Source organism: Rhinatrema bivittatum, chromosome 2, assembly GCF_901001135.1.
Source record: "Rhinatrema bivittatum chromosome 2, aRhiBiv1.1, whole genome shotgun sequence".
Lineage (NCBI taxonomy): Eukaryota > Metazoa > Chordata > Amphibia > Gymnophiona > Rhinatrematidae > Rhinatrema > Rhinatrema bivittatum.
Genome location: NC_042616.1, coordinates 623149575 through 623166741, shown reverse-complemented (window position 1 = coordinate 623166741; position 17167 = coordinate 623149575). Strand labels below are relative to the sequence as shown.

At 44.3% G+C, this 17167-nt stretch overlaps 1 protein-coding gene across 2 annotated transcripts in view; it reads left to right on the top strand.

The window, feature by feature from the left end:
- Positions 1-17167, top strand: part of PRKDC (protein kinase, DNA-activated, catalytic subunit) — a 683602-nt gene that overhangs the window by 530580 nt on the left and 135855 nt on the right. For both annotated transcript variants that reach the window (XM_029591248.1, XM_029591249.1), the window contains 4 exons: positions 7723-7947; positions 12871-12979; positions 13362-13473; positions 16229-16418. In XM_029591248.1, coding sequence (XP_029447108.1) covers positions 7723-7947; positions 12871-12979; positions 13362-13473; positions 16229-16418 — 636 coding nt within the window. The remainder of the gene's footprint in view (positions 1-7722; positions 7948-12870; positions 12980-13361; positions 13474-16228; positions 16419-17167) is intronic.

Genomic DNA, 17167 nt, shown 5'->3' with positions numbered 1-17167 from the left:
TTTGATATTTTTAACTAGACGAAGGTGGGGTAAAGTATATCTGTATTTTATTGGTCAGCGGATTTGTCTTCCAAATCCCAGTTTTGTAACCTTCCCTTTAAAGGCAAGCTGCTTTTTGGGGAGGACCTGGTCCAATTGGTCAAGCTTCTGGGGGAGTCCAAAGGCAACCAGTTACCAGAGGACAGAAGATCTTCGAGGAAAGTGTTTCCCCCTCTGGCTCACTTTCGGGATTTACGCAGATTCCGGGCGGGCAGATATTCTACTCCGCCTGTGCCCAAGCAGACTCCGGGACGTCAGCATTCCTTTCACGGTGGACACTGTCCAGGCAGAGAGCCCACGAGCCTCGGAGCAGGGAGTGGAAAGCCCTCCCAATGAGGCCATGGGTACCCATTCCACCGTCAAAGCTGTAGGAGGCAGATTGTCGAGCTTTTACGCGGAGTGGGCAAGGATTACCTCAGACCGCTGGGACTTGGAAGTGGTCAGGGTCGGTTATATTCTCAAGTTTTCGCGCCCGGTTCGAGCAGCATTTGTGGAGTCCTGCATGGCATTGCGCAGCAAGCGCAAGGCAGTGCAATGGACCCTGCAACAGCTTTTAGACCTAAGGGCCATTGTCCCTGTTCCCTTGGCAGAACAGGGCCAGGGCCGGTACTCTGTGTACTTTGTGGTTCCCAAGAAGGAGGGCACGTTTCGTCCCATTCTAGATCTGCAGAAGGTGAACCGGTGTCTTCGGATCCCCTGTTTTTTGCATAGAAACCTTGAGGACGGTGGTGCCTGCCGAGCACACAGGGGAGTTCCTTGCATCATTAGATCTCACCAAGGTGTATCTGCACATCCTGATCCGGCAGGATCACCAATGTTATCTACGGTTCAAGGTGCTGGGTCAATATTTCCAGTTTCGATCCCTCCCTTTCAGCCTGGCAATGGCCCCACGCACTTTCACCAAGGTCATGGTGGCATTCCTTCCAAAGGAGGGGTGTCCTAGTTCACCCATACCTGGACTTGTTGATTCGAACGGTCAAGGGAGGACTGTGAGAGATCGGTCCAGAGGGTGATATTCACCTTACAGTCGCTTGGCTGGATCATAAATGTGCAGAAAAGCCTCTTGGAGCCCACTCAGTGACTGGTTTACTTGGGAGCGCTTTTCGATCCCTCTTGAGGCAAAGTTTTCCTGGCATCAGACCGTGTGATGAAGCTGTAGGATCAGGTCAGGACCCTCTTTCAGAGGGAGGCTCCTACAGTCTGGCATTACTTACATGTCCTGGGATCCATGGCCTCCACCTTTGATTTTGTCCCGTGAGCGTTCACTCTCTTGCCGTTGAAGCTTGCGCTGTTGTCGAGGTGGAGCCCAGTGTTGGAACAATTCCACTTACCGTTGCCGCTTCTCCTAGAGTCAGTCTATCATGGTGGCTCTCACGCAGCAACCTGGAGCAGGGGCTGGATCTGGATCTACTGAACTGGGTGGCAATCTCCACAGACGCTAGCCTAGGGAGTGGTTTGCTTAAACAAGTCCGCTCAAGGTCTCTGGCCGCCAACAGAGATCCTGATCCATCAACCACCTCGAGATGAGGGAGGTCCGACTTGCCCTGCAAGCATTCCTGCCCCTAGTCGAAAACAGAATGGTTCAAGTGTTCTCAGACAATGCGGCGACGGTGGCTTGCATCAACCGAAAAGGTGGGACAAGGAGTCTCGCGGCAGCGCTGGAAGCAAGGCTTTTGTTCGCCTGGGCAGAGCACCACCTCAAAGGAATCACTGCGTCGCATGTCGCAGGGGTGAAGAATGTTCAAGTGGATTTCCTCAGCAGGCAGCAACTCGATCCAGGGGAGTGGTAGCTGTCTCCCGAAGCTTGGAACCTCATTTGCGCCAGGTGGAGCGTGCCTCAGTTGGATCTGATGACAGCTCAGGCCAATGTGAAGGCAGAGTGCTTCTTCAGCCGCTGATGAGAGGTGGGCTCAGTAGGATTAGATGCCCTAGTGTGTCCTTGACCCATGGGAATTCTTCTCTATGCCTTTCCCTCCTGGCCTCTCATCGGTCGGCTTCTCCGACGCATAGAGCGACATCCAGGCAGCATAGTGCTGGTGGCTCCAGAGTGGCCGTATCGCCCATGTTTCGCATCGCTCTGGAAGATCCCCCTACAGCTGCTCATTTCCTGCATCTGCTCAGTCAGGGGCCAATATTTTCGGATCAGGAGGATCACTTCTCTCTCGTGGCTTGGCTTTTGAGAGGCAACAATTGCAATTGAGGGGATATTCAGAACAGGTCATTTCCACTTTTCTTCAGGCACAATGACCGGCTACTTCTATGGCCTATGTTAGAGTCTGGAAGCTTTTTGAAGCATGGTGCCTTAGTGCTCCTTGGATCCATTGTCAACGGATGTTCCCCAGGTGTTGGATTTCCTTCAACAGGGGTTGGCTAAGGGTTTGGCATTCAGTTCCCTTCGAGTCCAGGTAGTGGCCTTACGTAGCAGGTTTCACAGTCGTTCGCTGGTGGCTCACCCGGATATTTCCCAGTTCCTCAAGGGGGTCAAACATTTACGTCCACCCTTTATGTCTGGATTGGAGTTTGAACCTGGTACTTTGGGTGCTTTGTGAAGCTCTCTTTGAACCTTTATGCAGGGTTTCAGTTAAAGATTTGACCTTGAAGATCGTTTTCCTGGTGGCCATTTGTTCTGCTTGACGGATTTCAGACATGACATCCGTCATGTCTGAAATCCGTCATGTCTGAAATCCGATCCCGACATGACATCCGTCATGTCGGGATGGGATCCCGACATGACGGATGTCATGTCTGGATTCCTTTCTTAGGATCTATGATGATAGTGTTGCTGCGCACGGTTCCTTCCTTTGTCCCCAAAGTGATGTCTGCCTTTCATGTCAATCAAGAGGTGGTCCTGCCAGGCTTCCTGCAGTGGTCCCAGGACTCTCCTCACGAGAAGGATCTTCATCTTTTGGATGTGCGTTGTGCTCTTTTGCGCTATTTGGAGGTTACCAATCTCTTCTGGCGTTCAGATCATCTGTTTGTCTTATTCGGCGGACTTAAGGGTGACAGCTTCTAAGGCTACAATTTCGCGCAGGATTAAGGAGGCTATCTGCTTGGCCTACGTTGCCCAAGGACATCAGGCTCCCTTGGGTCTGATAGCTCATTCCACTAGGGCCCAGGCTACCTCCTGGGCTGAGTGTCAGCTTCTGCGCCACAGGAAATCTGCAGGGCAGCGGTTTGGTCCTCCCTGCACACTTTCACCAAGCATTATCGTTTGGACATTAAAGCACAAGATGAATTATCCTTTGAGAGTGTACTGCACATGGGTCGTTCGGGTTCCCGCACAGTGTAGGGTGGCTTGGGTATATCCCACTGGTCTGGACTGATCTGGGTATGTTCAGGAAATGAAAATTGGTTCTTACCTGCTAATTTTCGTTCCTGTAATACCACAGATCAGTCCAGAGGCCCACCCCTTTTCAGTTTCCAAAAGACTGTCTTACGCTAAATTGATTTGCTGATATAAGATTTCCTCTTGCAGATGCTCTTGAAGGAGCAGGTTCAGGGGTTGTTCACTTGTTGTGTGTTTGGTTATGAGCGAATGGGTTGGCTGTTGTGTTTGGGTTCCAACGCTCTTCGCCCGTTAGTTCTGTTAGTTGTGGTAGGCTTGGGGACAGGCCAATACTGAGGGACTGCAGGTGGCACTCTCGGATATTTATTTATTTATTTATTCAGTTTTATATACCGTCATTCGGTGCAGCCATCATAACGGTTTACAAAAATCAAACAGAGAATAAACAATTATAACATAGTTACATAAATTAACAGTGGGAGAGATGAGGGGCTTGGGGAGAGGTTGGTGATAAAAAAGGGAGGACAAGGAAGTAAAGGGAGAAGGAGTATGGTAACAGTATTGGTATTTATTCATCTCCGGGATGGACTTCCAGCGTTGTTAATTATAAGTTCATATTGCTACTATAATGGTTGATGTCGGATGTTATTTTAGTAACTCTCTTGCATGGGTCTGGTTGGTCGTATTGATTGAAGTTAGATTGTTGAATTAAATAATTAATGTAGACTTTATGAAAAAGCAAAGTCTTTAAATCCTTCTTGAACATTTTGATATTTGTTTGAGTTCTGATATGTAACAGTGCCCAAAGTTTTGCCCTCTGACTCCATCTGCTGGTAGGGATGCACAACCCACTGGTCTGGACTGATCTGTGATATAACCAGTGGCGTAGCCAGAATTGATTTTTTGGGTGGGCACAAGGTTAACATGGGTGGGCTGTAGGCATGCAGGTCTACTAGTTGTTTTTTTACTGATAAATAATGCCAAATTATGCAGCATAGCATTCACATCTACGCCTAAGTATGAGGTTTACTTAATGATACAAACATAATTCACGGTGATTTGTGGTACTTTAGCCTTCTTATTATTACGATTTTATACACGGCTCCTACCTGTCCATAAATTTTGAGAGAGCAGTTGTGTTGCTTATATTTAAATTGCTAACATCTCAAAATATAGATATATATTTTTACCTTTGTTGTCTGATCTTTGTATTTTTCTAATCAGTTGGTCCTGGTCTCTTTTTCCCATTTTTTCCCTTATAGCTCATTTCCTAATTCCTTTTCAGTGTCTTTCTTCTATTACTGTCTTCTTCCCTTCCACACACACACACACACGCTTTCTCTCACAGACTCCCTCTCACACACTCAAGCTCTCACTCTCATATGCTCTCCCCCCCCCCCCCCAAGCTCACATTCAAGTTCTCACTTTCTCACCCCTCCCCAGGCTTATATTCTTATGCACACACAGATGCACATCCAGGCACCCATTCTCACCCACACACATAAACCCAGACTCCCATTCTCACCCACAAACCCATGCTCCCAGTCTCACCCACACATATTCAAGCTCCCATTCTCATCCATACATATACACATTTAAGATACTATTCTCACCCACACATTCACACATTCAAGCACCCATTCTTATTCACATATTCAAGCTTCCATTCTCACCCACCCACACAAACCCAGGCTCTCATTCTCACCCATATATACACACATTCAAGCTCCCATACTCACCCACCCACAAACCCAGGCTCCCATTCTCAACCACACATACACACATTCGAGCTCCCATTCACCCACATATTCAAGCTTCCATTCTCACCCACATACACACCCAGGCTCCAGTTTTCACCCACACACACTCCCATTCTCATCCACACATACACATTCAAGCACGTGCACAGCTTCCGCTTTCTCCCCCAGAGCAGGAAGATCAGCTGCCTCTCCTGCTGCCACCGGACTCCTGCTATCTTCGGGCGTCCGAACTTCCTGTCGGGGGGGGGGGTGGGGAGCGGAAGCGCAGCGCACAACGTCCGCTTCCTCCCTCCCCCCAGCAGGAAGATCGGCGGACCATACGGCCCGACGCCCGAAGATAGCAGGAGGCCGGTGGCAGCAGGAGAGGCAGCTGATCTTCCTGCTTTGGGGGAGAAAGCGGAAGCTGTGCGCGGCGCTTCCGCTCCCCCAAACAGGAAGTTCGGCGGGCCGTTTGGTCCGAAGATAGCAGAACGGGTGGCAGCAGGAGAGGCAGCTGATCTTCCTGCATTGGGGGGAGGAAGCGGAAGCTGCCCGCGGCGCTTCCGCTCCCCACCCCCAAACAGGAAGTTCGGCGGGCCCGAAGATAGCAGGAGAACGGGTGGCAGCAGGAGAGGCAGCTGATCTTCCTGCTTTGGGGGGAGGAAGCGGAAGCTGCCCGCGGCGCTTCCGCTCCCCCCCTCAACAGGAAGACCGGTTGGCCATACGGCCGCAGCCGCGCTTCCCCACGTGTGCCGTGATGGCGCGCGAGGCGTGGGTTCCCTTGTTCGCTGTCGCGGGGATGGGATCCCGCGACAGCCTTGCAGTTCCGGTGCCAGTTGGGTGGGCCTGGGTCTAAGTTGGGTGGGCACCTGCCCACCCGTGGCTACGCCACTGGATATAACAGAAACGAAAATTAGCAGGTAAGAACCAATTTTCATTTTTCTTTGTTAGTTTTGGAAATTGTGCATCTCTGTTACCTTTGTATTTAGCACAGTATAGGAGGAAATGCATTTCTTTTTCTCCAATGTTGCACTATAGGCAGGTTCTAGGTTTTTTGCATATTTCTATTTCTAATTTGAGATCACTTCTACTGTATTTGATGAGGGTCTATCCACATTTTGTGATTAAGGAGGCTATCTGTGTGATCGAAGTGAGGTAATCTGCTAACATGTTTCTGTGTAGGGATCTGTGGCAGTCCAGTTTGTTCTATTTTCCATTCTGCACTTCCCAATAGGAGGGTGTATTGTGTTCTAGGACAGTGGTTCTCCCCTATTCAAAAAAAGTGTGATAAGTGTTAACATGCCAAAATATGCATTCTTCCAGGTAGGCCCCATTATTTTCAGTGAGGTCTATTTACTAAAAAAAACCCCAAAAAAATGCAGTGCACCATTTTGAACCGGGACTTATGTTTACATTACAGTGTGATATTTGAGCCTGTATGCTTAGTGCCCACTCAGCCAAAAAATGAGTTCTGGCTGTACCAACACACACACACACACACACACACTCTCTCTCTCACTCTCACACTCACAAACTCACATATGCACACTCAACCAGTGGCGTACCTAAAATACTTAGCACCTGGGGTGGATACTTCCTTTGGCACCCTCCTCTGCCAAGGTTCACTTCTCCGTGTCCCCGCCACTGAGCTCCGATTCCCTTCTCTCTCACACAGGCTTCCTCCATTTTTCTCTCCCTCACACATGCATACCAGTTCACACAAGCTCCTTCTCACACACAAACACCACCTTCACTCCCATACACACACACACTCGCGCTCTCATACACAAACACACAGGCTCTCGGTCTCTTATTCATATATATACACACACACTCACATACCCCTTCCTCTCTGTCACATAGACTCACATGCGGTCATTCTGGCCCTCTGCCTCTTCAGCTGCCTGTGACTACCAGCCTCTCTCTTCTGTCACAAGCTAGATGGGTTCCACTTGTGGCCACTGCCCTTTCTCTTGATGGTGCACCCCCCCCCCCCCAGCTGGCACTCTCCTGCTGGCTGTTACCCGGGATGAACCGCATCCCCCCCTCCCCACTTTATTATGCCACTATTCTTAACCAATTAGTTTTGCATCCCCCAGCCAGCCTGTCCCCCACCATTTCCTCCCAGCCAGCCAGCCTTGCAAGCTTATTCCCTATTCATTCATTCCCCAAATCCTGCTTGCCAGTGCCCACCCCAGCTAACTAGTCAGCCTCAAGCTCGAACTCCTTCCACAGCCAGCCAGTCTCCAACCGCAGACCCTCCCCCAGTCAGCCAGTCTCCAGCCTCTGATCTCTACCCCTCCCTTGCCAGTCTCTAGTCTCTGACCCCCCTCAGCCAAAAGCCTCAGATCTCACACCCAGATGCCTGCATTCTTTAACCCATGAAGGAGTCATGCAACACAGTATTGGATTGACATCAGAGTTTCTGGAATGGCTGGGACAAAAAGCTAGATGGGCCAGGTCCCAGGTGGCTCACCCGTTCCGACACCTATGTTTAATTCCTACAACTGTGTACAGATGAATCTATATGTTCACTATAAACTTCTCGCAGTTTGTGACTTTTCTGTTATCACTAACGTCCCCTTAACCAATATACATGGGTGGTGGTAATAAAAGGTAACTCTAGGTTAAACATTGTAATCCTGTGTTTACTTTAAGGAAACCTATCTTCCATATATGATGCGCAGCAAAGTGAAATTATTGCTTCAAGAAGAAAATGACCAGTCCTTGCTGACATTTATAGATGAAGCCATGAAAACTGAGCAAAGAAAGGCACTTCTGGAGACAAATTATAGCCAGGAGTTGAGTCTTCTCTATATCTTACAAGATGACTTTGACAGAGCAAAATACTACATCAACAATGGCATGCAAGTGTTCATGCAGGTAACAGCATTGTAATTCATATATTCATCTTCTTCTTTAGGGGTTTGGCACTGTGTATTCTAAGTATTAGCAGAGTTAAATAAGCATTGTTTTTACTGAAGGAATTTGAAAGAAACCAGAATGAATAAAACTAGGGCTTTATTAAAATGTGGGATTATTTTAAGGTGCAGCTCTTCAAGGATTGGATATAGCATTAAGCTATGCAAACAACATTTACGCTGTATTTGTGGAGTGGAGGAGTACCCAGAGAGACCAGGGTTCAAATCCCACTGCTTCTCCTTGTGATCTTGGGCAAGTCACTTTACCCTCCATTGCCTCAGGTACAAACTTAGATTGTAAACCCTCTGAGGATAGGGAAATACCTGCAGTACCTGAATGTAATCCGCTTTGAAGCTCTGAAAGAAGTGTGAAAAGCAGAATATAAAAAGATAATAAAAAATAAATTTGTTTCACTGTTAAGCACCATAGTCTGGACAGCTCATCCAACCAGTTGTGGTTCTTTTTTGTAATGTGCAACATTGGTTGTCAGTATGGGTATGTAAGTACAGAGCAGACACATGCCAAGACGTAATAAGTATAAAAGATACTAGGCATCAACTTAGTGAAACATCCACCATATATTTTATGTAAATTCTCAAATGTGTTTTTACAGTAGATTAGATACAATAGAGTCACAACTCCATTGTATAATATGAATACTGAATACTATTTTATTTATATAATGCCAATAATGTATATTAGGGATGTGCATTCATTTAAAACTAATGGGTAAATGTAACCAAAGCAGTCTATTTTTGTTTCAGTTCATTTTACCAGAAACAAATACATGGGCACTATGAAAAAAACCCAAATTGTCAAGTGTTTCATTTTAGCAAATAGTGTGCACTATTTGCAATAAATTAAAAATTAAATTGGCTCCACCACCAAGCTAGGGCCTACCCACCTGGACTGAGCCAAACCGGGCCCTACAGGTCCCCTCCAACGTCCTTGGCCTTCTTACCCCTTCACTGGGGGTCCTGCAGCAACAAAGGGGCAGGAGTGATACACACTTATTCCTGTCCCATCATAATCTATTTAAAACCAATGCCCAGCCCTGAGACTGGCACCAAAGTGACATCAAAATGGCACTGGCCTTGGGGCCAGCTGGCATCATTTTCTTATACAACTATACAAACTTACGACTGTACAAAAAAATGGTGCCAGTCAGTCCTAAGAACAGTGCCATAATGCCACTTTGGCATCAGACTCTGTGCCGGCTGCCATTTTTATATAAACATAAACACCTCACCAACTGAATTGGGAATTCATTTATTTATAATATACAACCAGACCTCATATATTATATAGGAGAGTCTTCAAAGTCTTTGCACAATTACTCTCACTAAAAAGCTACCACATAAATATGTTCATCTGTGGTTCCTCTATTCTTATAATCATCGGTCTTGGTTGTCCTTTTTTTAAAATTTATATAGTGAATGCCACTTATCTTTTATGCTGAGTGACCGAAACGCTGGAGGAGTGATCGTATGCCCGACACGGCTCGTGTTTCTTTAATGCTTCGTCAGGGACAATGTTTCAACTTTTGTTTGCTTCTAAAATAAAACAGAATAATTAAATATAACAGGCTCTGAAATTGAAATTTCTACCTGTTGTTTAATATACATACACTCCATTCTTCTGTGCTGTCATTCTTTCCATGCTTTCAGCGTTTCCCAAAAATGTTGTTGCTCTGAGGCGGCATTTAAACCCACCTTCGGATAGTACAACAGCCAATAGGTACCTTCACTATCCCTGCGTAACCAATGCTGTGACACGCTATGTCTATGATGTCATATCAACGTTGCCCAATCTACTGCATCGTTCATGCCATACGGACTTTGGGCGGATAATTTGAAAATCCATTTTTGTTCAACCAAGACCGATGATTATAAGAATAGAGGAACCACAGATGAACATATTTATGTGGTAGCTTTTTAGTGAGAGTAATTGTGCAAAGACTTTGAAGACTCTCCTATACAATATATGAGGTCTGGTTGTATATTGTAAATAAATGAATTCCCAATTCAGTTGGTGAGGTGTTTATGTTTATATGTTATGAGATACACTGACCGGGCAGTACTAAGTTACAGTTGTTAGATATGGCTGCCATTTTTAGACAGAGTATGGAGGGGCAGGAGCAAATGGGCATTGTTTCTGCCACTTTGCTGCAGAACACCCATGGAAGGGTTAAGTGGAGACCAGGGAGGTCCCCAGCCTACTTAAGTGTGAGGTAGGAGAGGAGTTCAGAGGGGTCCAGGAAGGCCATGACTAGGCTGAGTTCAGCCGAGCTGGGTAAGCCTGGGCAAGGGGTTAGGAAGGCCCCAGAAAGCTTAGGAGAACAGTGATGGAGGCCTAGAGAAACTCCATTTCATTTTTTGGTTGATTTTGGGGCTTAGGTTTTTTTAAATATTTATTTTGGTTCAGCAAATGAAACCAAAATAAACATTAAAACGAAATGAGGGAAAAAATTGCACCTGAAACAAAAACTAACAAACAAAAAAAATTAGGTCTGCACTTCACACATCTCTATTGTATATTTTTATATCTGGTAAAGATAGGTAATTTTGAATCTTATTGGAGTTTATTGATTTCATCCAAATTTAATCTAGAATATCTCTGAACAAGTGAGCTTTGATTAAAGACTTCAAGGTGGAAAGAGGGAAAGGGAAACTAGATGAACTTGGTAGATATAGAACTCCTTCCATCTGAAAGAACACTTTGTTGACACCAGACCTCCAGACTGGAAAACACAACAACACAACTACCTATAAAAGGGTTGGCTAACTCTGGTCCTTGAGAGCCACAAACAGGCCTATTTTTCAGGATATCCACAATAAATATGCCTCTTAGAGATTTGCCTGCACTTCCTCCATTGTATGCAGATCTGTTGCATGAATATTCATCATGGATATCCTGAAAACGTGACCTGTTGTGGTTCTTTAGGACCGGAGTTGGCCACCCTGGGCGTATTGCATTGGACATAAGATTAATTTACTAGGTTAAATGATTGGGATCTGCCATCCTTATAAACTGATTTTCTCCAAGGACAAGCAGGATAGTAGTTCTCACAAATGGGCGACATCAGTTGGAACCCGGCACGGAAAACTTATGTCAAAGTTTTAAAATCCTGAATTAGGAATGGTCTGAGATATCTGACGATGCTTCTGATGGTCTCCCCTCAGATCAGTCTCCTCCAGAGGAGCAAAGGAAGTCCTCGCTTGAGGACATGGTCCTCCTTCACAGGTTTTGTTAGGTTGATGCCTGAGGCCATCCCCTTTCAGTTATTAACCAAGGAGGATACCAGGTACAGTATGCTTGAAATCTTCCAGTTCGTGGTGCCTCCTGAGGAAATCGTGGCAGTCCCAGTGCACGAGATCCTTATAAAGCTGCTGTTAAGGATGTTGGAACACCCCCCTCACAGTGCCTCCTGTGAACAAGAAGGTGGATGGTGGTTTAGCTTGTCCAGAAGGCTCCCGAGTTCAACAAGCAACAGCTCCACCTATCTGTGGTGGTCTCGAGAGTCTAGCGTTCTAGGACCCATTCCTTGGCACACACGGGGAAGGATCATAGAGCGATGGATGCTCTTGAGAGGAAGCTTTTCCAGGGGCTTATGCTCATTGCTCTTGTGACCTGAAGTACCTGACCTGGAAAGTCTTATTTTTGGAGGCGGTCACTTCAGCACGCAGGGTCAGTGAGCTCGAGGCCTTAGTGACTTATTCACCTTATACTAAGTTTTTTCATGACAGAGTGGTCTTGCATACCTAAGTTGGAATCTGATTTCTGTCTTAATCAGTCCGTCATCCTGCCAACATTCTTCCCTAGACCCCATTTGCAGCAAGGCAAACAAACCCTGCACAGCTTGGACTGCAAGAGAGCCTTAGCCTTCTTCCTGGAGCAAACAGAAGCCTATAGATGATCCAACCAACTTTTTGTTTCTTTTGAAAGTAATAAGGTGGGCATTGCTGTTGCCAAGCAGACACACACTAATTGGCTAGCAGACTGCATCTCCTTCTGTTTTGCCCGAGCAGGACTGCATCTTGGGGGTCATGTCAAGGCTCCTTCTGTTCAAGCCATGGCAGCATTGGTGGCTACTTGCAAGCAGATTCCATGGAGGAGATCTGCAGAACTGCAACATGGATTTCTCATTACACATTCACATCTCACTTGCTTGGATAGGGATGGCCAAAGCAATGATAGGTTTGGCCAATCTGTCCTTCGGAACTTGTTTGAGGTGTAGAACCCAATTCTGTTCCTGTCTAAGGCCTGTTGTTTGTTTTCAGACTGGTCCCCCGTCCCCCCCCCCCTTATCAACAAAATCCTTGTTGTGCCCATTGGCATCTGTTTTGGGTGTTTGTTGGTCCCTTTTTCACAGGGACAGCCTGTAGCTAGGGATTCACCCATGTATGAGGACTACCAGTCTGCTGCTTCTCTGAGAAAGCAAAGTTGCTTACCTCTAACAGGTGTTCTCCAAGGACAGCAGGAAGTTAGTCCTCATGAAACCCATCTGCCACCCCGAAGAGTTTGGTTTCCTGTATGTGGGTTTCTTTTGTGTTTTTTTTTATTTTTATCCTTGATTTCTATGTTGTAAGACTGAAGGGAACTCCGCGTGTTCCCGTTATAACATATGCTGGGCATGCTCAGTGAGGCCAAGTGAAAGTTCTAGAAACTGACATAAGTTTTCCGTGCCGGGCTGCATTCGATGATGTCACTCATGTGTGAGGACTAACATCCTGGTGTCCTTGAAGAATACCTGTTACAGGTAAGCATCTCTGCTTTTGCAAGGATAGTAGACTGGACTTGTTCTATAATTTTAACAAAGCTCCTAAGTATTGACAAGACAAATAGTTAATATATGTAACTAGTAAAACTATATTTTTTTTCTAGAATTATTCCAGTATTGATTCCCTGCTACATAAAAGCCGACTAACCAAACTACAGTCTGTGCAAGCCTTAACTGAAACACAGGACTTCATTAATTTTATCAGTAAACCAAGTAAGGAATCTTTACAGTATTATTTTCCTTTTGAACTGCTGACATACATACAGTTACTATTTGCTTGTTTACAGCTTATACAGTACATGATCCCATTGCTTAAAAAAGCTAATTTTTTCCAGGAGAATTGTATTTATTTTTTTCATTGGAGAATACATTTGAGGCGCTTTGGTGATTAAAATGTGTTCCCGAAACTAGGTTTCTTTCAGTTCTGGGTAGATTTTTTTTTTTTTTAAGAGAAATAAGCAGACAGGAATTTCATATGTAAGTGTAAGAAATGGTGGTAGAACAGGACATGTGATGGCCTCTGTTTATTGCTTTGCTCAATGTGTTTGTATCGTGGGGAGATCAGTCCTTATGGATATTTTTTAAATATCTCCAGGCAATTTAAATTCCCAAACTTCACTTAAGAAACTTCTCAGAATGTGGACAAGCAGATATCCTGATACTAAACTGGACCCAATGAACATCTGGGATGACATTATTACAAATCGGTAATAAACTAAGTTTACTCATGCTCTTATTAGTACAACAGAGTTTCTGTGCTGCATTTTATTATTGTTTTTTCATTTATAGTTTTTATTACCATCAGAATTTTTTTCTTTATAGATCAGTTGTAAAACAAAGTAGTCAAGATCCCTCTCTTCTGTTCTCCATTTTTTATTTTATTCTTAAAACATTGTTTTATGTATTTGAAAGCTCTTCCCACTTAGCTCCATCTACATGGATTTGTAATAGCAAAAGTAGCTAATGGGATTGGAAGGTAAAATTGCAATGGTAGTAGTACATTTTGTGGTTTGTTTGTTCTTTTTTTGTAGCATCTAGGTCATGTAATTAAAAATATTTAAATTTATACTTAATATCAGAACCCCTGGCAGGCATCACATCCATGCAAATAAAGATTGAGCTCCAAGAAGGATATATCTCCCACCCTGAATTGCTTTTCTGATTTTACAATAAAGTAGCTCAAACTGATGTACATTACAGTAAAATAATACAATATATATAATCCATAAATCCAACAAATATACCATATTTAAATTAAAAAAACTGAAATAAATATTATACAGTATTGTTATTCCATAACAAATGGATTATCTAAACCGATATCAGATATCATCAACCATGTCTTCACTTTTTGGCAAAACCGCATTAAATCCAGCTCTTTTCTGATTGATAGTAGCAGAGCATTCCATAACATTGGAATCACTGTTGCATCTTAACATAGCAAAAGGATGTAGCAGATGGAAGATGTAACTGGTAATACTGTGAACGTAAAATTCTAGTTGGTTGGTTACAAGGCAAACATTTTTTCTTATGCGGCAGGAATTTCTCTTGCAGAATTTTAAATGCAAGAACTAATATCTTAAACTTACACCAAAGTTTTATAGGGCGCCAATGTGGTTTCATAAGTAAAGGAGCTGCTAGATCTTGTCTAGACCGACCCATAACAAGCCTAGCAGCCATATTCTGAATGACTTGGAATTTCCTGAGCATAACCCTGGTAAACCCCAATACATGGTATTACAGTAGTCCAATTCTGTCATCACAGTACACTATTGATTTTTAAATGCTTGTTTTTGTTACTGGTCATCTTAAGAACATAAAAATATGCCATACTGAGTCAGACCAAGGGTCCATCAAGCCCAGCATCCTGTTTCCAACAGTGGCCAATCCAGGCCATAAGAACTTGGCAAGTACCCAAAAACTAAGTCTATTCCATGTTACTGTTGCTAGAAATAGCAGTGGCTATTTTCTAAGTCAACTTGTATTTTTCGCTCCATAAGACACACTTTTTTCCCCCCAAAAGTGGGGAGAAAATGTCTGTGCGTCTTATGGAGCGATGATAAAAAAAAAAAAAAAAACCCCAACAAAAAAACCCCATCCCAACCCTTTAAAGTTACTTAACTACAACCCCCCACCCTTTTGACCCCCCCCCCCAAGACTTGCCAAAAGTCCCTGGTGGTCCAGCAGGGGTGCGGGAGTGAACTCCTGCACTCGGGCCGTGGGCTGCCCGGCCATCCATTGCTCCTACCATGTGACAGTGGCCGACCAATGGCACCGGAAGCCCCTGTGACATAGTAAGGGCAAAGGCTATTGGCGCCATTTTGAATACTGGCAGCCGACTGCCCGAGTGCAGGAGATCACTCCCGCACCCCCGCTGGCATGTCATGGAGGGGTCAGGAGAGTGGGGGGTTGTAGTTAATTAACTTTAAAGGGTTGGGATAAACGTTTTCTGATCCGGGGAGTGGACAAAAATGGCCCTCCCCAGACCCGAAAATGAAATGGGGACCAAAAAAACTTTTATGCCCTCCCCTAATTTGCTCCATAAGACGCACAGACGCCCAGGAGCAGAGCCGGTTTACCACACCATTATTATTATTAGTTTTTTTAAATTTTCCAGCTCTGAATCCTAGGTGCGTCTTATGGTCAGCTGCATCTTATGGAGCGAAAAATATAGAAACATAGAAATGACAGCAGAAGAAGACAAAACGGCCTATCCAGTCTGCCCAGCAAGCTTTCATACTTTTTTTTTTTTCTCATACTTATCTGTTACTCTTGGCCCTTATTAGTCACTTTTTGGTTCTAGTTACCTTCCACCCCAGCCGTTAATGTAGAGAGCAGTGCTGGAGCTGCATCTAAGTGAAGTATCTAACTTAATTGATTAGGGGTAGTAACTGCCACAATAAGCAAGCTACTCCCACGCTTATTTGTTTACTCAGCCTGTGCAATTCAGTCCTTGTTGGTTGTCTGAATGTAAATCCTCTTTTCTTCATTCCCCCTGCCATTGAAGCAGTGAGCTGCGCTGGATATGTATTCCAAGTGAAGTATCAGGCTTAATTGATTCGGGGTAGAAGAAGTATCCATATAACATTGACTTTTAGTTGCAGTAGAAAACATTTTTAAAAAAGAATGTTTCATATGGCACTATAATTAGAACACACGATCTAAGCCAAAAAGTCAGTGGTGAGCCTTGAATATGAATGTCCTGGCAACATGGTTTTCACATGTATCAGGTTTTAAAAATTAGGCCTTTGGTCTCTAAGGGCAACCACAATTACTCTTTTTCATCAGCCCCCAATGAGGAAATCATCAATCACGCAGGGAAAATGCTCATTTAACTGGAGAGTTGAGATATATTGAAGGGAGCAGAGTAGTCCTGACCTAGAAAAACTAAGCTGATAAAGTACAATACAGTTCTAATTTTTGATGTGTCTATGTGGCTGACTTTTTTTCCTCATTTTTTAGATGTTTCTTTCTGGACAAAATCAAAGAGAAACTTCCTAATTTCCAGGCTGATGACAGCATGGAGATGGATGGAGGGGGCACTGCAAGTGACCAAATGGAAGTGGATAAACAGGAAGAAGACATTCCATCACTGATAAGAAGTTGCAAATTTAATATGAAACTGAAGATGGTAGAGAGCGCCAGAAAACAGGTGATTTTGTCTGCTTATCTCTTAGATACAGTTTTTTTGTTTTTGTACAGTTACACTTAGACATGTTAGCTAATGCAAAAGCCACAAATTTAGCTAATTTGTGTACAGTTTAGTAAAGATACGTTGTGTTAAAATGTTGACGCTGAGCTGTATGAATTTTTCTTTCCAGTATCTCTCTGTACATCCAGCAGAAGTGAACCTGTTAATATAGTAACATAATAAATCAGGACCGATAAAGACCAAAATGGCTCACCTAGACTGTAAAGCTGAGATTTGCCCTCTATGGGTAAATGCATATGTGAATTCTCATATGCATCCCTTCCCCTATATCTTTTATATGACTTCTTATCCATTTTCCTGCATATCTGTCCCAAGTATGCCCCAAATCCATTACAGTGCTGACCACCACCACCTCTGCTTTTACCATCTTTAACTTTCACAGGACCAATACTTAAGCCAACACTCGCACTGCCTCCTATGTGTTATTACTAAATTTTGTAATAATCCCCACAGCCACAAAGATTAGTGAGGATGATTTTAAAAGTGTGTGTGTGTACTCTGCCCTTCCTATGCTCATTGATGTTTGAATTTTACCCAACTTACCTTCTTGGAAGTCTGATGCTGTTGTACAGCTACTGTTTAGGTTTATAATTGCCGCTCTGTGCAAGATGTCCCAATGCTTCATGATAATCCTCTGTACCACTAGAGTCCTCTGCATTTATCCCATGCTTCTTTGAATTTCATTACCG